Raw genomic sequence first — 25,115 nt, forward strand, 5'->3', positions numbered from 1 at the left:
TTGCGCAGCTTGTTAGAGCTCCTTTCACCATTAGTCTGTAGTGGACCACCCGGCCAAACAGCAGAAAAAACAAAGAGATTGAAAAAGAGACGCTTGGCTCCCGGACGCTTTCCTGCTCAGAGCCGCGGGCGCTTTGCGCCCATCTGCTTCCTCTTTCACTCCGCTCCCGGCAGAGAAGCTAAATGGGTAATCAGCAGTGGATCATAAGTACCTGAGGCAAAGAAAGCTCAGTACTCCCCGCCCTATTTTTTTTTTTTTTTGAATATTGTCTATACAGGGAGAGTTAGTGGACTGAAATTGTTGGCTGGGCTAGGGTTTCGGGGCTGAAAATCCACTCTGCGGGAGCCGCCATTTGCTTTCAGCATGCTGTCTTAATGGCCCTGTCTACACGGTCCAGCAGCCGCATCTAGAGACTGGAACTGGCCTGCGTGCCGAGCCCTGTCCTCCGAAGGCTGGACCACGGCCTCAAGCGCCTCGGTCGCCTGTTCCCTGCTGCACCTTGGGGCAGAGCCTGCTCTGGGGTCGTTTGGCATCCCCCTGTGAGGGGACCCGTGCTCCGGAGGAGGGGGTTGGAGAGCCGCGGCGGCAGCCGCTTGGGCCCCGGGAGCTAGGCACCGGGCCGAGGAGCAGCGGAGGCCGCGGCGGCGCTGCTAAGGTCGCGGACAAGCGCGGCACCCAAGAGCGCAGGCCAGAGGTGGAGGCGACAGCAGCAGGGTTTCAGTTCTAGAAAACTGGACTGGAAACAGAAGCAGCAGTTTGTATAACCCCAAGATCTTGCTTATGCCAGGAAACTGTAAGGGTAACATGAATATCATTGAGGAGGTCTAATACGGCAGCAGGCGTGGAGAGATCAAGTCTCTGACCTCTTCAACTGCGTGGGCATAGGGAGCTGTAAATTATCTAAAGCCTATTTGCTCAGGATCACTAGGCAATGCTGAGCTGACGTGGAGCTAAGGCGTACACTTTGGGCCCCTCAGAAAACACACACTGAGCACGTATCTGCTGCGTTTAAGCCCCGGATCATGTGCTTCTCGTGACTCGGCACTAACGACCCCGCTGAAATAACTAGTCGGCCCACCTGATCTCACAGAGGTAAAAAAAAAAAAAAAAAAAAAAAAAAAAAAAAAAAAAAAAAAAACAGAGCACCATAGCCAGACCCAGGGAATCAGGAGTGATGTGGGACTAGCGGTGCAGAACTCCCGGCTATCGCTCCCACCAAGGCTGACAACAGAGGTCCCTTGCACCAGCTACCAGGGGAGTTGCTACCTGAGGGCAAACAAATTCACTGGGGGTCCTCAGCCCCAAGCCCTACAAACTTAGGGTCCGAGGGAGGCAAACAGAAAGGGTGTGCCCAGGCATTCATGAAAACAGGGCTCCCAGGAGCAGCAGACCTGGCGTGTAGCCAGTAATGTGGTAAGCATCACAGGCGAGTGGGGCCTGGATTGAGGAACCACAAGAGAAGGACCTAGGCATTCAGGACTGGAGACCCGCACAGTCTGGGAAGAAGAGCTGAGGCACAGTGATTGGTTCCCACCTATCAAGAGGAGAAGCCTGGCTCAGTGGGCATAGCTCCACCTACTGGAAGAGAAGTTAATCGAGCTCTATGACTGCATTTATTATTATTATTATTTTTTTAATGATTATTATTAGTATTTTTTTTATTCTCACTTTTTGTAGTTGACGTTGTTGTTGTTCTTTAACTTTCTTATTAATGGTTTCAATTTTTTTAAATTATTTTATTCTATTATTATTACTATTATTTTTTAAACTTCAATTTCCATTTTTTATTACCATTATAATTTTTTTCGTTTGTTTTAAATTTTTATTTTTTCGTTTTTTCTCTCTTTCTTCTCACTTTTTTTTCTTTTGTCTTTTCATTTCTTTTCAACTTTCTTATTCCCCCTCTCTTGAACTCCACCTGCCTACACTCACTCTCTTTAGGGACTTCTTCCATTCCATCTAATACCTCTCCTCCCAAGCATCAAATAAATTTATAAGAGTAAACAGTAACTCAGCAGTCAAACAGAACAAGAAGTATCATGAGCATAAAAAAGCAAGGAAGAAAAGGAGTACAAACAATGAAAGACAGCCTAAATATTCAGGAGGACCTGGAGTCATCAGAAAAATGGCCATATAAAGAACTCAAGGAACACCTTAGACAGATGGAAAGGAACCTTAAAGATCACATTGAAAATGAATTACAAAAACAGATAAAATAAGAAGTTAAGCATCTTTATCAGGAGATAGAGATTATAAAAAAAATCAAACAATAATTCTAGAAACGGAGGAAACGATAAACCAAATTAAAAACTCAATCGAGAGTATCACTAACAGAGTGGAGCAAGTAGAAGCCAGAACGTCAGATAATGAAGACAAAATATATCATCTTGAAAAGAGTCTAGCCAACTCAGATAGGCTGGTAAAAAATCACGAGAAAAACATCCAAGAGATTTGGGATAACTTAAAAAAACCAAACTTACGAGTCATCGGGATAGAGGAAGGCACAGAGATTCATGCCAAGGAAATGAGTAACTTGCTGAAGGAAATAATTACAGAAAACTTTCCAGAAATAAAAAAGGAAACAGATATACAAATTGTAGATGCATACAGGACACCGAGCACACAAAATCACAGTAGACCAACGCCAAGACACATTGTTATGAAGCTATCCAATATACAGAACAAAGAGAAAATATTAAAAGCTACAAAAGCAAAGAGGCAGATTACATTTAGGGGTAAACCAATAAGGTTGACAACGGATTTTTCATCACAGACGCTGAAAGCGAGAAGATCCTGGAACAACGTATTTCAAACACTGAAAGACAATGGATGCCAACCAAGAATTCTGTATCCAGCAAAATTAAGCTTCAGATACGACAACGAAATAAAAACCTTTCATGATAAACAAAAGACCTTAAAAGAGCACACTACAGGGATACTGCCACATCGATGTTCATAGCAGCACAATTCACAATTGCTAGACTGTGGAATCAACCCAGATGCCCTTCAATAGATGAATGGATAAAAAAAATGTGGCATTTATACACCATGGAGTATTACGCAGCACTAAAAAATGACAAAATCACGGAATTTGCAGGGAAATGGATGGCACTAGAGCAGATTATGCTTAGTGAAGCTAGCCAATCCCTAAAAAACAAATACCAAATGTCTTCTTTGATATAATGAGAGCAACTAAGAACAGAACAGGGAGGATGAGCAGGAAGAAAAGATTAGCATTAAACAGAGACATGAGGTGGGAGGGAAAGGGAGAAAAAAAGGGAAATCACATGGAAATGGAGCGAGACCCTCATTGTTATACAAAATTACATATAAGAGTTTACGAGTGGAATGGGATAACAAACATGGAGGTAAATGAATTACAGTAGATGGGGTACAGAGAGAAGATGGGAGGGGAGGGGAGGGGGGATAGTAGAGGATAGGAAAGGTAGCAGAATACAACAGTCACTAATATGGCAGTATGTAAAAATGTGATGTGTAACCGATGTGATTCTGCAATCTGTATTTGGGGTAAAAATGGGAGTTCATAACCCAATTGATTCTAATCTATAAAATATGATTTGTCATGAGCTTTGTAATGTTGTGAACATTCAATAAAAAAAAAAAGAAAATCTTGTTCTTAAAAAGCCTGCTGAACTGCCTTAATGCAAAAGTGACTTACACTCTGAAGTGAGCTCTTTATATTAGGAGAACAGTAATAATTCCCAACCAGCAGCCAGTGTGTGGCTCCATGCTGAGTGGAGATGGTTGTGAGTTTTGTCTTTATCCTAAGAGCAATAGGAAATCTCAGAAGGATCTGAAGGGGAAGTGGTAGTGGCTACATTACAGAGCACAGTTTGGAAGGTAGCCAGAGTGAGAGGAAAGACGACAAGGAAGTTTGTGTCTTGTTAAAATAGGAGATGTCCTTTTCAGGTGAGAGAGCAGGAATGTAGAGTGAAGTCCAGTGGCAATCTGAAAAGAGGGAGGGGATTTGGGATAAACATGTGAATATCCCATAAGGAAGGGAGAAGAAAAATGAAAAGTGACCACATGTCAGTTAAAATAAGAGAGCCTATGCTGTCGGCAGGTTGACGTTATGAGACTGGATCCAACAAAACTTGTTTCTCTGGAGTAGGTAAAGAGGGTCAATTTCAAAGATAAGTAGAGGGCACAAGCATTGTGGTTCAATGGAAAGAAAAGTAGCTAGGAAGTCAAGTAAAATATAGTCAAGATCAACTCTGAGTAGAGTATGGTGAATAAGAGGTAACAGGATGCCTTCAGCTGTATTGTGGTCAACATTCACTCACCAGACCCCTTAGAAGAGGAGAGTATATCTCTCATATTGCCCAGTAGCATATCACTCCCACGTCATCACCTGCAGGGAGGCCAAAGCATTTTGTCTTGGGCCAGGTTTGAGCCCATTTTCTCAGAGGATCCCAGAGATGCTGTGCACAGGCACCTTTCATTCACAGTGTTCAGGGCAACATGCGGGTGAACAAACTCACCAGACATCCAAAGAAGAAATAAAACCATAATTTAATTGAAGCAGAGAAGAGATTGTTAGGCAAGGCTTGACAGAGATCTTGCCACAGTGAAAATGAGTAAGCTCAGGAAAAATAAATTTTAAATTCAAATGTTAAATGATTAATTAATATGATGGAGGCTTCCCTGAGCTGTGTCAATAGGCACCAGCTACAAAATGCTGATGATGACTTTTGATGATGAGAAGATTGCTCCAATAATTAGTCATCATTCAGTACCTCTTCTGTATCAACACTGTGCAAGATTGGCTTAGGGAATACAAGCATGAATGAGACATGCTCCTTGACTATGGAAGGAAAATCATGTAAAAAAGATGCCAGTGTTTTGTACTAAGTGTGTGTTTCAGGAACGTCAGGGAGCAGAGAAGCAGGGCACTAAAGAAATAGGAGAGATGAGTGTTAGGAGAAAAAGGCCTCCCTGGGATGGTGCCCACAAGCCAAAGCTTGGGGAAAAAATTGAAGTTAGACCACTCAGGAGTAGCATGATTAAAGGGCTGGGTAGGAATGACAGTATCAGAAACTTCAAGAAGTTCCATGTGTCTAAAGAAGACACATAGGAAGGAATGTAGTAAGAAATAAATCATTGGAGGTACTCCAGTTACGAAGGTGCCTAAATGCCAAGCTAAGGAATACAGATCTGATTCTGAATGTAATGAGAAATCTTTGGCATTCCCAAGATTTGATGTGTGGAGAAAGATATCTTTGTCAGAAGCCATTAATATTAAGGGGGAAGTTCAAATTGAGCCAGAGATAAAATCAGCAAAAGAAACTGCAAAATGTCAGAAAAGGTAGAGGCTGAGGATGGAAACCAAAAGAAAACCAACATGTAGAATAAGTAAGCAAGAGAAATGAAAATTGGAAATGATTTAAATTTTTTACTGACAGGAAAACAGACAAGTGAATTATCTATGTTCTTCTATGGGAATCCAGGGAAAATGAATGAATTCAAGTTCTATGTATGGACATGGAAGAACCTAGCAATGGGAACAATGAAGCAGGCAAAAACATAGTAGAATGTTACATGCTATTTATTTACAAATGTAGCAGAAATGTAAAACTTGCAAGGATGAATAGCAAGTTCACAAAAGCAATTATCTCAGGGTCTGAGGGCACTGCAGTTGTGATCTGGAAGGCAGTTATACAGGGCTCTTCAATTAAAGTGGTAATGTTTTAGTTCAAGCTGGTTGTTGGATATATGAATGTTTATTTTAATTTGAGCATGTTGCATGACAAAGTCATCACTGTGGCCATATCTGAGGAATTTTAGAGGAATGTGTGTGCATGCATTCACATATGTGTGTATGTGTGTGTGTGTGTGTGTGTGTGTGTGTGTGTGTGTTGGTAGTGGGTTGTAATATTCAGAAAGCAACAGATAGAAGAGGAACACTATAATGTCTAAGGCTTGACAGGAAGACTATCATTGGTCTAGAGAAGGGATAAAAATACAGGTTTTGAAGACAATTATCAGGGTTCTTGTACTGACTGAGCTGTATACCACTTAACATCTCTGTTCCCCAGTGTCCTCATTTGTAAACTGTATTTACAAACTACAAAGCATATTCCTTGAGGAGATGATAGGAAAAATAAATAATTTCATACTTATTGCCTAAAAATAATGCCTAGGACATAGTACTAATTATCAGAGTTAGCCATCATCATCATCATCAATACAAATGTAGTGATTCAATGTAAATACAATGAAATACTGAGTTTATGTAACAGTTTACAATTTGCCAACAATTATGTGGGCCAAATAGAAACTACAGAAATTAAGGGTTATTTGTAGAAATTGATAGAGGCATAAAAGATTTAATGGATGACAATCCACTATTCATATATTCCTTATTGAGTGAGTCTCTGTCCTGACTACTCCAAGCACAGACACTTTCCTCAGGAGTTCAGGCTTTTTGTTTGTTTTAAAAAACTGACAGACTGTATGTTTATTTTCCCAGAGTTCATTTTGTTTCTGTCAAAAGTAATGCATTTTATATACAATTAAATGTTCCAATAAAAAAATAAATGAGCATATGATTCTGAATTTTCCTACTGATAGTGAACGGTTTATTTTCAATAACTATTACACTGAACATAATTGTAACTTTTAAAAAGGACTACTGAAAATAAATTATCTGCTTTCTGTGACACAGAAGTCACCCACAAGTACACATTTGCATTTTAACATAACTAACATTAAAAACTAATATTAATTGAAAATGATAACTAAGTTAAATACTAGCTTTATCTGCTCCAAAGAGAAGACAGAAAACAAAACTGAAGCCATTTGATTTACATGTGGATTTGAGCAGCTTCTCAATTTTTTCTACTGACAGAGTATGGTTGACTTCCAGGAATTGAAAACTTTTTAATAATTTACCCAAGGACTAGACCCTGGTTTATTCTTTTTTTGGGGGGGAGGGGTACCCAGGATTGAACTCAGGGGCACTGGACCACTGAGCCACATCCCCAGCCCTATTTTGGATTTTATTTAGAACAGGGTCTCACTTTCTTGCTTACCACCTCCCTTCTGAGAAGCTGGCTTTAAACTTTGGATCCTCCTGCCTCAGCCTCCAGAGCCGCTGGGATTACAGGCCTGTGTCACTGCGCCCGGCAGGACTAGATCACGTTTTAAAAATGCGTTGCTACATCCATTTCATATATTTATTCAGATCAATCAGTAAACTTTTTATGCAAACTCCACATTATACCCATCTACTATTTCTGGGCTTGGCCAGCCTCCCGGGCTTAAGGCCCCGCCCCTTTGGAAGGCGCAGTCTGCGTGTGGACGCAGCAAGCGCGCTGACGTCTACGCGCACCACCCGCGCCAGAACCCGCCCTCAGGCTTGAACCGCGGTCCCGCGCCTCAGGTGTTGATGAGGCTGACGCCAACGGCGCTAACGGCTACGGCCGCAGAGCGGGAGGCAGCGCGGGAAGGCAGCGTCGAGGAGCTGGCCTAGCCTGGGGGCCCTGGCCGTGCTCTTCGGGCTGAGCCGCCGCTGCTGCGCACAGTGCGGGGCCGCAGCCGCCCAGCGGTGGGAGCTGGAGAGGCTGGGCGAGATCTGGGGCCCCTGGTGGGTGCGGGAGTGGTCTCTGTGGTCGGGATAGCCTCTGGCCATGATCGATTCCGTGAAACTGCGCCGGGACAGCGCAGCGGACTTCTTCTCGCACTATGAGTACCTGTGCGCGCTGCAGGACTCGGTACCTTTGCCCGCCGTGCGCACCTGCCTCCGCGAGGGCGTTTTGGACTTCAAAGCCGACCGCCTGCGGGTGGTGGACTGGGCACCCCTCCTGAGCACCCTCAAGATTAATGAAGATCTGCCCGTGATCTCCATCAAGAGCTTCTTCCAGCCGTGGCTTGGTGAAACAGGTTTGTGCTCCTCGGTGGGTGCCTCGAAATGGGTTTTCAGATAGGTCCAAGGTGGAGCCTGGGCCCTAGAAGAGGCGCTTTGTGCTGGAGGATGTGTGCAGTACCAGCGAGGGGAACCTGGCAAGTTATTGAAGGTCTTGAGGTACCGAGTTCTCATCCGTAACTTGGGCTTAATAAGAAGACCGAGGATAAGTGGTTGCAAGGATTCCCTGAGTTAATGATGTTTGTAGAATGCTTAGCACAGTTTGGGACGTCATTAAATCTTGGACAGTTGTTTCCTCTTTCATTCAATGTCTTTTTTTTTTTTTTTGCCTGATACAAAAAAAGTAAGCGATTAGGAAATTAATATATTCCAACCCTTTTCTTCATTAAAAAAGTGTGTATGTAAGAATTTTGTAAAGCCCTTTTCAACTATTAGCCACTTAGAGATATAGGGTAATTAGAATCCAGACCCTCCGATTATTCAGAAAACAGGTGAATGACTACATGTGACAAAATGTTATTCCTTCTAGTACTTTTCACATTATAGGGGCTCAAGTCATATTTTCTAAATTGACCTGAAAGAGGCTCACATCTTTCCATTAGTAACCATCAAAAGAGTATAAAAGAGATTTTGTTAAAGATGGATGGGGAAAGTAAAGTGTAAATTTATGAATCCAGCCTAATCTGCTTCGTGGGATGTTTGTAGCTAGCTGGGATGCCCTTGTAGTTTTGCCCCCTTCAGGCAGTTGACTGGGGGAGTGGGAGTGGTAAAGTTTTGGAGTGGGGACACTTGAGAATGATAAACTTGGCTCCCTGCAGGATATATTTAGGATGATCTGTTTGGCAAAGTGATTGCTCTTAATGCTTCTGTTCTTTGTTTCTCTTTATTTTTAATTTTTGCAGGTTTTGTATTTGTAAATTCACCATGTTTAATTTAACTCCCCTATCAGTATTTGTGGTGCTTTCATGTTCATTATGGACATATGCAAAGCAGCAAAAAAAAAAAAAAAAAAAATTGTCACCCAACATATATGTTATATCTCACTCTTAATACCTTTTTAATAAAGACAGATCTTGTTAAAAAAATTTTTTTTAAAGTAGTATCATATAACAAAAGTGTACAGATATTAGAGGTGGCCTAGGGTTTGAATTCTGGAGCTTACATTCTATGTGATCTGAGGCAAATTACTTTTTGAACTACAATTCTTACAATTATAAAAAGTATTAAAACAACTCTAAGTGAGTTCTTAGTATTAAAGCAGGTCATGTGTAAAGTGTCCTGCTGGCACTACAATGAGCTTAGTGTGCCTCTGCCCCTATGAAGGCCAAATAGATCAGATGTTCAGTGTTTATCCTGAAGGTTGTGGGGAACCAATGAAGGACGTTGAAATGGACTTTTGATTTAGGGCCCTACTATGTCCTCTATATGGAAGACAAATTAAAGTTGGGAAAGAATTGTAATCTAACAGCCCAAATTAAGATAGGGAGAAGGGCTGGATTTTGAATGATGAGAATGGATGGGGCCTGGTGACTAGTTAGAATTTAGAATAGCATCTTTCCCTAAGACACAGGACAACTAGATTAGGTTGGGAAGAGAATCTTAGTTCATCTTTAATGTTTTAAGACAGCTTCCAGATTTGTCTCTGTTAGGTAGATCTAAACCCTAGATACAGATTTGGGCCTTGTGGAAAGACAGGCATGTGAAGATAGGAGAGGATCTAAGTTACCCACAAAGAAGATGGAGAAAATATTTGAAAGGCTTTCAACATTTTCTAAATGGATGGACTTGAGTTATGTTTATAAGCTGAGAGAAAGTAACCAGCTGAGAAGGAGAGTGTGGAGATCTTGGAGAGGAAGTGATTATGGATTTATTTCAAACCTGACTATTAGTCATATGCCTAGTCTTTTTCTAAGGTCTGAGGTTAGCACCATCCATGGTCTGCTCTGCAAGGACCATTCATCACACCCCTGACTGAAGTCACCTTATTCTCTGCATCTCATTCAGATGTTGAATGATCCTGCACCTCTGAAGGGACTTAACCACAGTAATAGCAGAAATCAAAATAAATGAAAAATGAGAGGGATCTTAAGAGTCAAAACTAGTATACTTGATTTTGCCAAATGCTTTATTCTCAGTGTAAGAAAAAACGTATTGTGGACCAATTTCTTTTCAGATATCCTTTGCTGAATCTTATTCCTCTCTCAAATCCAGTGGGTCTAGGTTTTAACCTCTTATATGTCACTTACTCAACCTTAATTACATTTTGCCTGTACTATTGCAGAAGCTCCTAGCTAGTTTTGCTGCCCCTGAACTCGGTTTCCCTTAATTCTTCTGCCTACTTCAGTTCAAGTGATCTTTCTAAGATGAAACCATATGCTTAAAAAAATGTTTAAAGTGACTCACAGGACCGCTGCAAATTGGTGGCACAACTTGTATTTTGTCAAAGGTACTGAAATCTGAGCTGTGTTCTGCCAAGCTTCATGGGGCTAGTTATGCATGAGGAAGGGGTATTTTTTTTTAATTGAAAGCAGGTGCCTTTTTCTAATCCTTTTCTTTATCTAATTGGTCCTCTCACAGTGAGACACATATTTTCTGACATGCCAGGAACTCACCTAATGTGTGGTAGCCCTAGTTCTCATCACTTGTGAGATAAAAGACAACTTTCTTCCAGGCTTGTTTCTGCCTCTTAAAATTTGCAGCTCTTCTCCTCAACCCCTGCAGAGTGTAGTCATTCCACCTGCAGCATTTACAGTGCTTTGCAGGGGTCAGGCATGGTTGCCTTTGCACATTCCACTTCCTCTTAGAAGAATACATTATCCACTCTAACTTACTTTCATCTTTCTGGGTTCAGTATCAGTATTTTCTTGAAGCTATCCCTTAGGTGCAATTTCTTTGCCATCTTAAAAACCTCTATGTATAAAGTTTGTGTTTCTGTACCTCAGGTGACTTTGAGTTCTTGTGTTTTTCCTTACAAGGATTTTTTAAGGATATGGTTCATGTCTGCGCCTTAATAGTGAACGAATGTTTTTAAATGATGAACTGTATCATTGATATTGCTAATTTTACAATAACTTTGCTTTAGGTTCTGACATAAACAAAGTTTGCAGAAGTCGCGTTCCTGCTATAAGATCCAAAGATGTGACCTTCCAGTTGTGTAAAGCTCTTAAAGGCTGTCTAAGTGTATCAAGTGTGCTGAGGAACCTGGAGTTAAATGGACTAGTTCTGAGAGAGAGGGATTTAATTATTTTAACAAAGGTAAGCCTTCTTCAGTGTGGCCTGCAAATGTTTCATAGTTGTTTTGTAGGGGGAAATACTCAATAAATTTTTTTAACTCTTTTCCTCTAATAAAGGGATTGAATAAATCGACTTCTTTGGTGCACCTGTCTCTTGCAAACTGTCCAATTGGAGATGGAGGTTTAGAAAGTGAGTTTAAATCTTGTTTAACTTTTGATCCATCAGACTGGTCTCATGTTTGCCTATATGCCATATTAATCCCTGTCTGGTTTTATATTAATACCCTTTTCTGGCTGCTGCCTCTGTCTGAGCTACCTCCTGTGCCTCTTTATATCTTGATCCATTATCACTTCTACCCTTAAAGCTTATCATGTTGATTACTTTCTGAAGTAACTTTACTAAAGGATGTGTTAAGCCACAAACCACACAAACCTCTTCTGTCTGGTATTCTGTTTTTTGTGTTTATTCATCTTTTAGGGTTTTTCCTTTTAAGAAATATTTATGGGAATGGCAATAGCAAAATGTAAAGAGGAAAAAAATCATTATTTTTAAATGGCATCTATAATGCAGTCTTAATGCACTGTGTGGTGTGTGCTAAAATAGAAAATATATGCTAAGTGCTGTGGGAGCATATAAAAGGTCAGTGAACTCTTTGGCCAGGAGAGGGCTGGTCATGGAGATAATTACAAGAATTACATATGCTAACAAGAAAAGAAAACCATCACTAAGAAACTATAAATCTGCTAGGAGCCACAAGCAAATAATATGATGCATGGCACTTTTGGTCATAAGGTGACCCCAGCTAGCCATTGAGATGATATGATTATGTTAAGATTTACATTCATATGGAAATTGGACTGCTGCTGTTCACCTTGGCCTGCTAAGGGACTCATGTTACGGGACTCCTGGAGAGTTCCCATTGGTTGGGGAAGGATAGTAGGAGGGAATTCGGGGGGAGGTCCGGCCCCGGGTTCTGGTAGACGCGACCCCGTTGGTGGACCAGCTGGCTTGTCGGGCGCCTACGGGGATTGGCGGCATTTTCAAAATAAAGTTTTGTTCCTGCTTGAGTGGCTCGTGATTCTGTGCCCAGCCAGACTGCGGCATAAATCAAATCTTTCTTTGAGAATGAACTTTGGATTTCAACCTAGTCTATTTAAACTTTATACATGACTTATTAGTGATGATATTATTTGCATCCAACTTCCTTCTCTTTATCTGCATATCCATGATAGAAGTTCTAAGCAGGGATACAAGACTGGCAGCCTATGGAAAAAGAAACAAATTTTAAAAATTCTGTGTTTGGTCCCTGAGCTACTCAAGAGTGGCAATTTATTAAAACATTGGTATTGCACATGGTATCATTTGTTCAGGAGATTTCAGTAACAACCTGTTTTTGAAACTCAGGTGTCTTGAAGTTTAGGGAAAGGCATAAAATAAGAATATGGAATTATACAAGTTTTTTTCTCTCTTTAGATCTTTGATAAGTGCATACAATAAACTTTAAGGCTTTTTAGTCCTTTAATGATCCAATTAATTACTATATTTTATTGTTTTAATATTTTCCTGTGGTTTCCTTGTTTTGCACATTTTTCACCATTATTTCACATCAGTGTATTTCAAGACCTGAGATTCAGGTACAAGTTATTGAAATTATTACATTTTAAACAATGCTTTAGTAATATATTGGAATCTGGCATAATATTGTTTATTTTATTAATTTATGTTCACATATTTATTGATATAAATTAGAATTTGTAGTTTATATATACAATTAATATAAACAACCTATATATCTATATATAATATAAAATGCATTTATAAATATTCATATATTGAAAGCATATTTATTTCTAGTACATATAAAAGTTATGTATTTTTAGTCTATATGTATATACATAAAACATTCATTTTCAGTATGTGTATAGTCAAATATTTTCTATTGGCATTTGAAATGAAATTTTAGTGTTTCATTCTGTTTTTCTTCTAAAATGATCAGTGTAATTGATTAAATAATCAGTATTCATCTTATTCTGAAGGAAATGAATATTTTCTGCTTTTACCTGATAGGGTCTATTAGCGTATTTAGGATTTAGAAAATGGAGAAGTTGCAGGAAGTGCCTAGAATGAAAATCTTAACTCCCTGAAAACACCAGAACTCAGAAGCAATGTAGTGACAATTATCTGGCTCTAGCCCAAAGAAAACAGGTTTTAATATATAAATTCTAATCTGCTCTTGTTTTCTTGGTATCCACACAAAACCGAGATAATATTTTTTTACTTCACTCATAACCACTCAAAATGTGCTCTTACACCATACAGAAATTAAAGAACTTTTCTTATTTGATTTTGAGAATCTGAGTTCTGTGGAAATAGTCTGAAAAAAGGGAAGAAAACAAATGTCTTTAAAGTGATGAGTGTAGGTCTAACTTAATGCTAAATTTTGTCATATGCAAAAGAAAAATGTTAACATTTCTTTAACATAAATCTATTAACATGGCACATGTAGGAGGCAATTAATAAATCAAGTTATGCATAGGCTTCATATTGTGTAAAACTCAGGTCATGGGTACTTAGAAAATCTATTAAAAAATAATACCCAGTTACACAAAATTTGTTTGCAATTCTTAGGGGGTGAGGGTGAAGAAGAAACTTTAAATTAAAAATTCTAATTTGTAGGTTATCATTTCTTTTTTATTTATTAGAGAAGTCTTAGTTAAGGACATTTATTACAATTATGTTCTTTTGCAATGCTATATGACTTTCCTTATTAAGTTTTCTTTGTTAAAAATCAACATTTATTTGTATGATTATTTTATGCCTTGACTGTAAGCTCTGTGGGAACAGAAATGTCCTTATTCCTCATGATAAACACATGAGTTCCTGGTACATCACACAAATATTGGTTGAAGGAATCAATGCATAAGCATGGATTCAACATTGGACATAGAAGTTAGAGAGGGTAACATTATGTGTGCTAGAGTTGTCAGGGCAAGTTTCATGGAAAATGAGTCACTAGCCCAAGTCATATTGAGTACCTATTGTAGGTAAGGCCTTGGGCTGGGCATGGGTGGGATATGTAGAATTTGTTTTTGAAAGGTAGAAAGTATTGGTAGTCACAGTGGTAGAGAAGAGGCATCTTAGGTGGGGGCAAAGAGCAAGAATAGTGGTGTGGATTAATAAGTGGATGAAAAAACTAGTTCCCCTGGCGGGTGATGAATAATTGCAGAAAACATGATGTAGCTATTTTTTGAACCATTTTGATATGGGTATTGTTGTTTGGTTTTTTTTTTTTTTCATAAGCAGATCTTGTGCTGAGGATTTGTAAGCAAATGAATTCTGAAGGAAGAGTTCTCAGATGAAATGAGTGAGAGAGTAAAGAGAAGGGGAAGAAACAAAGCATAGGTGAAGTCTCAGTGTCAGACTGATCCTGCCAGGAACTCAAGTGTAATACACCTGAGTATGTCCAGACCAAGGTAAGGGAGCCAGATGATCATGCTCCTGTGTTCAAGACAGGCATTAACTAAGTGCGCTCCTAGGGAATGTAAACTTCCAGACCTTTCCTGTTTTCTCTGAAGGGGCAGTGACAAAGTAGTTCTAGTAGCTCAAGTACTATCATTAGAAGAGAGTAGCAGTTGTTTCTGTCCATTAGACACAAATCATACCAAAGTTAGGCACACAGAAAAGTCAGAGGGATGGGCAGAACACTCGGAAGGGTATGCTATAGGAGTTATAGCCTGACAATGAGATAGAGCTTTATAACAGTGTTACCAAAACTGGTTGTATGTTAGAAGCATTTGAGAAGTTTTGAAAGAAAAAATAATGATTGGGCTCCATCCCAGATGAATTAATTCAGAATTTCTTTATGTAAAGACTGGACATCAACAAAGGATTGATTATGGATTATGGATTCCGAGGTGAGGGTGTGTTAGGATGTGAGTGGCATTTTAGGGAGATAAATGCATAAGGATTTATGGCTAGTTTGAAGAAGAAAAAAACTGGTGGAGAAAATGGAATTTTAGCCAGAGGTGATGACTTGGACTGTGCTGGTGGCAAAGCAAATGGAAATAAAAAAAACAAATGTGTGAGAGAGATTATGGAAACATCCAGGAGACTTAATAACTGATTGAATGTGAGAGCTTGAGGGGGTGGAGGAGTCAAAGATGGCTTGAAGATGTCCAGGCTGAAAGTCTGGCTTTGAAGCATGTCCTTTGAAGTACTACGATGCTCAGACTAGGTGGAAAATTATATCAGCATAGCCCTTTGACATTTTCAGTGGGAAAAAGGAGGATGCTTATTTTTAATGAGGAAGCTTCTCTCAGGGCCTAGACTATTCTTTTGTCAGAAATTAGAAATTCTATGAACACTTTCAGGCTAAAAGTGACTGTTTACATCATATGCTTCTTAATGTAACAGAATAAAATTTATTTTATATGGCCTAAGAAATTTATTCCCAAGTAACTTTGAGTTTGTGTATTCAGAAAATGGTTTTCATAATTCTGTCATACTGTGTTGGTTTCAATATTCTAGTTGGAAGGGTTTCATTGCTTATTTCTACTATTAATATTGCTAAATATACAAATTTATAGCCATATATCTTTTTCTCTTAGTCATAAATTATAACCCTTGACATAAGATATATTCCTAGATATATATTTAGCATTTTATGCTTTTTTAATGTGGTAAAGTGCTTCTAATGTTCATGGGGTAATAAAGACAATAACTTTTATTTTGACACAATAGTCATGCAAGTAATGGAAGTTTATATATTTTACTTCATTGTGTAATATTTCTTTGTAGGGGAAAAGCAAAAAAATTGTCATATAACTACTAATGTCCCTCATTTAATATAATAGTTTCTCAGCAAATCACAGGAATAATCTGGTATGTTAGTGTCAAAGGACAAAATTATAACAATTTAGTTTGAAGATTTTAACTTTTTTTTTTTTTATTCTAGAATTGGCAACACTTTATTGCATTAAGTAGAGTAAGTGTTCTAACAAGCTGAGCAGAAGAGGTTGAATTTATAGAATGGCTGAAACAAAGCAGAAGCAAAGAACAAAAATTGGATTGGTCATTTCTGACTTAATAGACAATAGAGGTCATTTCTGTTTGGAGGCCTGATGAAAGTCCTCAGGTCCTGGAGCAATGTGTGCTGATAGTGGTGGCAGTGGTAGTGATGGAGATGGCTGGGGTAGGGGAAGGGGAGTGATCTCAAGAGTTTGTATCTTCAGGCCCTGTAGTGGTGAGCAGCAGCAGACAGTAGAGTATGCACTTGCAGGTGGGGGGCAGTGGGCCTTGGTTGCTCAGGTCTTGAAAGAGGCACCTATTTCTGTGCTGGACCACCAGACCCCTATAGTTCAGGGCACTGCATGGATGGGGTCACATTTGCACAGCCAGCTATAGTTAGGTTCACAAAGTTACAAACTTTTGTTTGAGTGTGGGAGAATATTTGTGGAGCCCCAGTGATGGAGATATGTAGAGTTGTCTGTTGTCTGTTTCTTAGGGCATTGTGGACTCTTAATAGTAGCTCTGTTCTTAAGATTGCACTGTCCTATAGCAGTTTATTTTCTTTTTTAAAAATTTCTTACATATATTACAATAGTGGAGTGCATTATATTCATAATTATCCATTCACAGCACAATTTTTCGTAACTCTGTATATAAAGTATGTTCACACCAAATTATGCCATTATACATGAGCTCTCTTTTTTTTTTTTTTTGTATTACAATTCTTAATACACCTTTATACCACAATTTATCATATCTCTGTTTGTATATAAGGTATGTTGACACCAAATTCACATTTCTGACAGTTTTTAAGGAGACAATGTGAGTTCCTTCTCTGAAGCAAAACTTCTGTGAAGACTCAACTCCTTCCCTCATTGGGCTCTAGGGGATCCTATGGGCTCTTATAATGACTGTGGAACTCTCCTGGAGCTTGGATTGTCAGCATTCAAGGTGATGAGTTCTGCTGGGACTCTCCTGTTTACCCTTTCCCTCACAACTGGTAATTTCCTTGACCAGGGAGCTGGGGTTGCAGCTGCCCTGTGCTTTGTTTCTTTCTCCATGCTGACATTCCAAGTATCTATATCCTATTAGGGTTTCACCTGCTATTCTGGTGCTCTCCCTAAACAGCTCACCTTGAAATTCGGCTATTCATTTGTTGTTATTTGTAAAGAAGGTGAGTGTTGAGCACTTCTGTCTGGCTACCTTATAATAGGTCATCCACTTCTATTTCATTTATTGAATTCTTTTATTTTAGGATTTCTCTTTAGTTCTTGTTTATTTATAATCTTTATCTCTGCTGAATTTTTCATGCAGATTATGGATTTTTTTTAATTGATTATTTAAAGCATTACATAGCTCATGATATATCATCTTTCATACATTTGACTCAAATTGTGTTTTGAACTCCCATTTTCACCCCAAATACAGATTGCAGAATCACATCTGTTACATATTCACATTTTTACATAATGCCATATTAGTGACTGTTGTATTAGGAAAGGTAGCAGGATTGTTTTCTTAATTTCATTGAATTGTGTATTTGTATTCTCTTCCACCTTTTTGAGTTTCCTTAAAATCATTATTTTGAATTATCTTCCAGGAAATTTGTCATTTTTCTTTTCTTTTGGGTCTGTTGCTAGACTATGCTCTTTTGAATGTGGCATGTTACCTTGTTTTTCATGTTTCTTGTGTCCCTATGTTGATATTTGTAATAACTGATATGGTAGATGAGTTGCCTAAACCAATTTTAAAGGGTGGTTTCTATTCACCCATGCTAGGTCCTGAAAAGTAATCAATAGCCCTGCCCACCAACCCTAAACCCTACCCATCCATCTTTGGTTGCTGGAAAGTAGCCAGGCAGCCTTTTCTCAGTGAATCAGCCCACCAAGGCCCCTGGGATGCAGACAGACAGCCCTATCTACACACAAGTAAAAGACTTGCCCTGGAGATCTGTGCAAGGATATTGACTGGATAGGTACATTGGCTTTGGTTCCATTTGGGTACAGTAGTTATATGTCTGTGTAGCTGTTTCTGCTATAATCACTGTTGGCAATTTCTGCAGGTGTCTCAATGGCCTAGGCTGCATGGATTTGTGAGATTGCTCCAGCTGCTGGGATGGGTTTGCTGGTGTCTTTTGATATGATGTGTATGGCTGCAGGTGTGGGGCACCTGTCTGCTTCCATAGTTCATGTGGGGAAGAACCCATGCAGATGAGATGCTGCTGGCACAGTAGTAGATGTGGGGAAACTGTCAAATTTCTGTCAAATTTCTGAGGGTTGTCTGTGGGTGAGACCACTCTAATGTAGGCTTGATATATTGTGCCTGGTAGTAAGGATTATATGCCTATTACTGTTTGAGGGCTGCTTAGGTGCCTCTGTGGTCCAAACTACACAGGCTGGGCTGCTCAGTTGCTTCCTAAGGTTACAAGAGGGATTGGGCAGGGCAACCTGTTTTCTTGGGTCTTGGCTGGCAGACCTTAGGACAGGTTGTCTGCTTGCTTCTCAGGGCCACAGGAGAGTGGGCCAGGGTTCCCAACTGTTTCCTAGAAATCTTAGAGGCCTCAACTGCTCAAGGTGAGTTTCTCAGCTTCTTCCCAGGGCCAGGTATATGTGAGTAGGACTGTCTGTCTGCGTCCCAGGGGCCTTGGTGGGCTGATTCACTCAGAACAGGCTGCCTGGCTGCTTTCTAGCATCCAAAGATGGATGGGTAGGGTTTGGGGTTGGTGGGCAGGGCTACTGGTTACTTTTCAGGATGTAGCATGGGTGAATAGGGCTACTTTTCTGTTTCTCTGGGTCCTTGATGGACCCAGTGTTTCAGGGTGGGTTGTTTGTTTTACCAAGCCAAGGGTGGGTAGAGGGGACTACCTGTTTCCCAGGAGCCACAGCAGGCCAAGCTTCTCAGGGTGGTTTCCCAGGTGATTCTTGGGACTGTGGGAAGGCAGGTAGGGCCACCTGGCTAGTTCATAGGGCTACGTTGACCAAGTTGCTGAGGGCAGCTACATCTGCTACTGTAGGTAGATCTCAATATGGTGCTTGAATGGGAGAGGGCATAACATGGGCTAAGCTCTTTCTCTGGGGTAAAACAGTATTATAGATTTCCTATCAGCACACCAAACGAGGCTTAGGGCCTGAGGACTGCAGAATTCTCTAGCAGAAAACACTTAAGATTTCTGTGGGATTAATGTCAACTTCTGGGGGCCTCCTGCTTACCATTTCCCTAACAAGCAGAGTCCCTCTTCAGTGTTTCAGGCTGATCTCTAAAGAGATGGGATGTTGGATGCTGTGTGCTTAATTCCATTCTTCATAAGGCCATCATTTGTTTCTATGCTTTGGGATATCCCTGCTGCATCCTTACTGCACTGTGGTGCTCTTCCTCAAACACTCTAGTGGAGCAGCTGTTTCTTTCCTTCCCGCTCCTCTTCCTTTCCCTTCCCCTCCCTTCCCTTCCTTTCCCTCCTTTCATCCTTTCTTTTCCTTTCCTTCTCTCTCTCTCTGCATGTGTATTGACAGCTGTGTCAGACATTGCTAGTCAGACATCTTGCTGATATCACTTTTAACTGTTTCAGATAATAATGTTTGAGCCTTGTTCTCATTGTGGTAGAAGCTGTGGGTATCCATGGTTTCCTAATGCAGGAATCATTAAATTTTCTTTTTGCATAAACTAGTCCAACCTCCACAAATTGCAATCAAAGAGTTTTTGTCATCAATTATTCTTTAGGTCCCAGGTTTCTTCTGTCTGTATGACTGAATGAAATTTTGATTGAGAATTTCATACTTTTCATGTAATTCTGATAATCACTTTTATAGAATTTCATTTCAAATATGGTTTAATGTTTATTTATAAAACAAAAAGCCCCATGAGCTCTATCAAAGTATTTCATTAATGAGTGTTGAAGTTATTCCCCTTAGTTACATTATCTGTCTACCCATTAATCTAACTTTACTTTTTGGTGTGCAAATTGAGAGTAATGGGGAAAACATAAAGTCAGAAAGATTTTGGAAATAGACATAGTTCCAAAGTATTTTATGTTGATTAAAGGAAACAACCAAAAAGATTTGATGTTCTGGGTGCTGAAACTTGGGTTTTGGAGAAAAATCTTTTTTTAGAACTATATGATATATAAATTCCCATATATATATGAATTTAAATATTTTAAAACCCCATGAATATAATTTTCTTAAATTAAATACATGCACACGCGCGCACATACACACAACACATACTTTTTAGTAATGATTGAAGTTGTCCTATTAGAAAGAAATAGATATTCATTTTAGGAAATAGAGAAAAATGTTCTTTCACATATTTATTTAGCATCCATTATATTGGAGACATACTCAAAATATAGCAATGAATAACACAGATGTATTGTGTGTTCTTGAGGAGATTAAGTTTCAGCAGCATAAAAAGAAAACAAAAGTAGCCATAATCCTGCCCCTCTGAAAAAAATGCATTTAATATTTCTGTGCATTTCTCTCCAGCTTATGTTTGAGTATGGTATGTGTAGATGCAACACAGATATCTCACTCTGCATATAGATTTTGGGTTTTATTTTTTTCCTTTAGTTTTTTTTTTTTTTTTTAATCTTGAATCTTAAGCAGTTAACATTCTTTAGAAGCATTGTTGTTTTTAATGGCCATAGTAAGTCATATATATTTACTTTTGAAATGTTATTACAGCAGTGAGTAGTTTGTCTGTAAACACTTGTCTACACCTTAATTATTTCATAAGATGCATTCTTAGGAAAGAAATGAATGGCTAAGAAGATAGGAGCATATTAAAGGTACTTTTAAATAAATATGAGTTTTTTTCCATAAGGAGTGAATTATATTAGATTTCTGCAAAAGAAAACTTAGAAAATGTTTATCTCACTTCACCTTTGGCATCACTAAATATTGATGCACATTTTTGTTTTTTGCTAGGATATTTTTTTTTCTGATCTTCGTTTTTGTTACCTTCCAGTTGTCTGTTCTATAGTCATAGCCTTGGATTTAGAGCAATGTCAAACTCAAAAGACACAATGAGTTTCATCCAGCTTTTTAAGTAAGTTTCGCAAAAGGAAAAATACAGGTGGAGAAGAAAGCAACATCATAAAAAAGATTTTGTGATGTTCAGGCACAGATTATAATTTCCTACTTAATATATTCCCAGTGATGAGAAATGGAGCTGGGGGATAAGCCATTTCAAGAGTCTCATTGAGTTGTTTTATGTAGTAAATGAGTTAATATATGAAGAGCAATTAATTTCTGGCACCTGACAACTGTATTAGATACTATTTTATATTCTTGCTGCATCAGAGAATGTTACAAATTTCATTTCAGCTATTATAGTTTAGAAGACTCGAGAGGAGGATGAAAGTCAGTTGTCTTTATATATTTGCTTACTGTCTTCTGTCTTCTCTCCTGATGTTAACATGATTCTTATGTATATTTTTTGATATCATTCTGAGATGTTCCTTTAGCCATTTAAAAAAGGATGGGTCTTCTGGTAACAAATTCTCTTGGCTTTCTTTCATCTGATAATGTATTGATTTTTGCTTCATTCCTAAAGGATATTTTCAGTGAATATAGGATTCTTGTTTCAGAACTATTTTATTTCAACATCTAAAAAATATTGTGCTGCTTCCTTCTGGTCCTCGTGGTTTCTAATGAGGAATTAACTGCCTTGGAATTGCTTTTTTCACTAAAAGTGTCATTTCTCTGTTTTTCTACTTCTTTGCTGAATACTCAGTTTTTTTCATTTAAGTGCATTTGTAATTACTTGTTGGAGCATTTTACATTGTTGGAGTTAAACTTTTTGTTGTTGTTGTTAAATAATCCTCTGACCTGTTTTTCATCTTGATGTTGGCATGTACTGAGTTTCCTTTTTCTTTCTTTTTTTTTTTTTTCAAGAAATAATGAGTTATTTCTACATCTTTACATATTGTGACTTCAGGAAAGCTATTACTGTCTAAAAGTTTTCTGTCTGGCAAGGTTACCCTTTACTAGTCCTCTAGCTATAGAGAATAGGTTTATGCCATTTCTTTTTAAAGTGTTGGTATCCTTCATCATTTACTTGTTTTTAGCTTCAAATTTGGGATATATCAGGTAATAAGAAAACTAAGAGAACTCACCACCCCCATTGGGTCCTGAGGTCATTTGCTTGCTTGCTTTTCTCTTTCAGAGTTTTCTTATATTTGCTTAATGAAAAACATCCAAGGTTTTAAAATAGTTCTTAGCAGAAAGAATAAGAAAAGTACATATATTTACTGTTTTTTTCTGTTCTCAGAAGTGGAACTTGACTGGCTTCATAATATTTTGTGTGTGCCCTGTTGAAAAATAATAGCCGTCCTTCACCTAGTATTTTGCTAACATGGTATATGTGAAGATAAACTCTTTTATTTTCTATCTGGGCAATGATTGAACCCATTTCTTGCTGAAATGTGGGTAGATGTATTTGGTTCCCAGCATAAATTCTAGTATCTAACATCTATATCCTGCGATTCTGTGCCAATAGTAGGCATTAAATAAGTTGGTTCTTCTAGTGAATGCACAATGTTATTATCTCTTAGCTTCAAGTCTGATTCTTTGTCAGTGTTAATGGAGTTATACTTTAATCTTCTAAGATAAACTCTTAAAGGAATCTTTAGTCTCTTCTCCATACACTATAAAATTATGGAATCATACCACTCAGGCAGGATGTAATATATGACTTCTAATCATTACCTACATTTTGCCTCCTCAATCCTCTTTTGGGAATTGATGAGAATAAAAAGAGTATGCAGTCAGAGGAAGAGAATTATGAAATATTATGGTTGTCTCATATCACTTTCCATGTGGTTGAAGAATAACTAATCATCCTTTATTATTATTACTTGTTATTTTTTGGATTGGATGTAAGCATATTTCTCTAAGCCAAAGGGACAGAGAGTGGGTGAGAAAGAAAACTCTAACCTTCAGGAAGGGTGTCCTCATTTTCAGAGTGATGCATTGATCAATTATTGACTATTTGCTCTATTCATCTTCATTTTTTTTAATAGTTTAAGGAAATTCCTTTCAGATTTAGACAACAATCAGCTTTTAGCATTGCTGTTTCTAATCTCTGTTTCTGGGTTCTTAAAGGTATTTTAAGAGAAGGGAGCAGCAGCCAGCCAGATGTCATTTAAAACTAGAATCTCCCAGACTAAGCTAATCTTAAGGAAAATTTAAAACTAAGTCTAAATGAAGGCAAATTTTTAAAAATCCAATTGAACAATTAAATTGCTAAAATAATGTCTTCATTTAAAAATCAGTGACATACAAAAATGATTTTATTGTTTGAGTTTTTAAGCATTTTCAAATCTGTGAATCAAGTTTCTCTTGGTGCTTGAGTAGATGCCATCTGCTGATCTGTAACTGAGCCAGTTTTTACATTTGGGCCTAAATTTAATATTTAATTCAGATAGATTAAATGTGCATATCTTTATACAGCAATGAAACATTTGTAGATTTTTATTTTAATACTTTTAAAAAATTGCGTATATTTATTAGTAGTAACTTACATAGAGTTCTTCAAAGTATTGTTTTATATAAAACCTATCCTAGAGGTATCAGTTAACTATTGCTATATTAAAACAAACAACAACTTAAAATCTTAACAGTAATCAGAAGCTTAAAGCAATTGAATCTAAAACTCAATGAGTGGTTTCTTCTGACTGAATTGATCTCAATGAGGCTCATGTGCTCATGGTCAGCTGTGAATTGGCTAGGTGAATGCCCATCTTGGCTGTGCCCATCTTGGCTGTGCTTTTTCTTATGTCTGGGGCCTTGCCTGGGACACTGTATGGACTTTCCTGTATCCATGTGTCTCATCCTCCAGCAACCCAGCCCAGGCATGTTCTTGTGGTGAAGGCAGGGTGAAAGCATGGGAGAGTGAGCCAATGAACACAGAAAATGTATCACAACTCTTGAGGCCTAAACTTGGAACTGGTAAAATGTTACTTCCTTTACATTTATTTTGTTGGCCAAGCAAGTCATAGGGTTGATGAAATAGGCTCCATACCTTGATAGAAGGTCTACAAAGTAACCTTCAAAGGTTCAATATATAGGGAGGGGTGAATACTTACCTTCATTTTCCCAGTCAGTCCATTCTTAGGAAGGGGCATTTATTATACCAGGCTTCTTTTTATTGCACTAGTTGTTTTTTCTACTTACCCACACAGTGTATGAGTTTGAATGTTTTTATTAAGTGGGAAAAACATTTGTGCCTCAGGGTGTGTCATGGTCCTCAATTGCTGATCCAGGTAGCTGTCATGAAATCATATTCTTTTTATATAATGAGTACTTACTAGTTTTTCACAAAATCAGCTTTAGAGAAACAGAATTGAAAAAAGCAGATTTTATACAATTGGAAATTTCTGGTATTTTTCAAGTGCTGTCATTATAGAATATCTTATGAAGGTGAAGAAAGACATTTTACATTGCTTTATCAGTTCATTTGTTTTGACTGGTAGTCTCAGAGAACTGGGGTGATAATATTATAGCGTTATATTAACTCTAGTTATCAGGGTCTTAACTTTACTTCATATCCTGTATCCTACAAAAATTATTAGCGTTGTTAGAGATTCTTTTTGGAAATAAAATTTCAGGGTAAGATTTAAAACAGGGTGCGTTCTTCCTGACATGGAAATTTTTGTAAGAGCCTGCTCATCCTTTGTTGTTGCCCTTGCCTTTATGGACCTGGAGATAGATGAAAAAGATAAAATTGTCATTGAGTTGTGGCAGCTTCAAGCTGTCCTGTTTGTTTGTCCCCAAGTCCCCCTGTGCCAACTCCAAAATCTCCTCTTGCCAAAATTAGGTTTGGAAAAATAACGTATTTCATATTTGACATATGCTTGAAATTAACAGGAAATGCAGCCAAGATTTGGAAATTAACAAGGAAAAGTTATTTCTGAAAATATTTGAGAGCCAAAGAAGTGTTTGGCTTAAAACATTAGGGCTTTTATCGTTTAGTAAAGTAAATAATGATAATG

At 38.4% G+C, this 25,115-nt stretch overlaps 1 protein-coding gene across 8 annotated transcripts in view; it reads left to right on the forward strand.

Annotated features, from left to right (window-relative positions):
• Positions 1-7,364: 7,364 nt before the first annotated feature.
• Positions 7,365-25,115, forward strand: part of LOC308631162 (centrosomal protein of 78 kDa-like) — a 37,320-nt gene continuing 19,569 nt past the window's right edge. For 6 of the 8 annotated variants that reach the window (XR_014018122.1, XR_014018123.1, XM_081262153.1 and 3 more), the window contains exons 1-3: positions 7,365-7,902; positions 10,968-11,140; positions 11,236-11,308. Coding sequence is in view for 6 of the 8 variants with exons in the window: in XM_081262153.1 (XP_081118279.1) it covers positions 7,650-7,902; positions 10,968-11,140; positions 11,236-11,308 (499 nt within the window). In the remaining 2 variants the exon portion in view is untranslated. Of the gene's footprint in view, positions 7,903-10,967; positions 11,141-11,235; positions 11,309-14,422; positions 14,501-18,631; positions 18,679-25,115 lie in introns of those variants that run through there. The other 2 variants (XM_081262155.1, XM_081262151.1) reach the window with 2 other exon arrangements.

Source organism: Spermophilus citellus (genome assembly GCF_964194105.1).
Source record: "Spermophilus citellus genome assembly, chromosome: 2".
Taxonomy (NCBI): domain Eukaryota; kingdom Metazoa; phylum Chordata; class Mammalia; order Rodentia; family Sciuridae; genus Spermophilus; species Spermophilus citellus.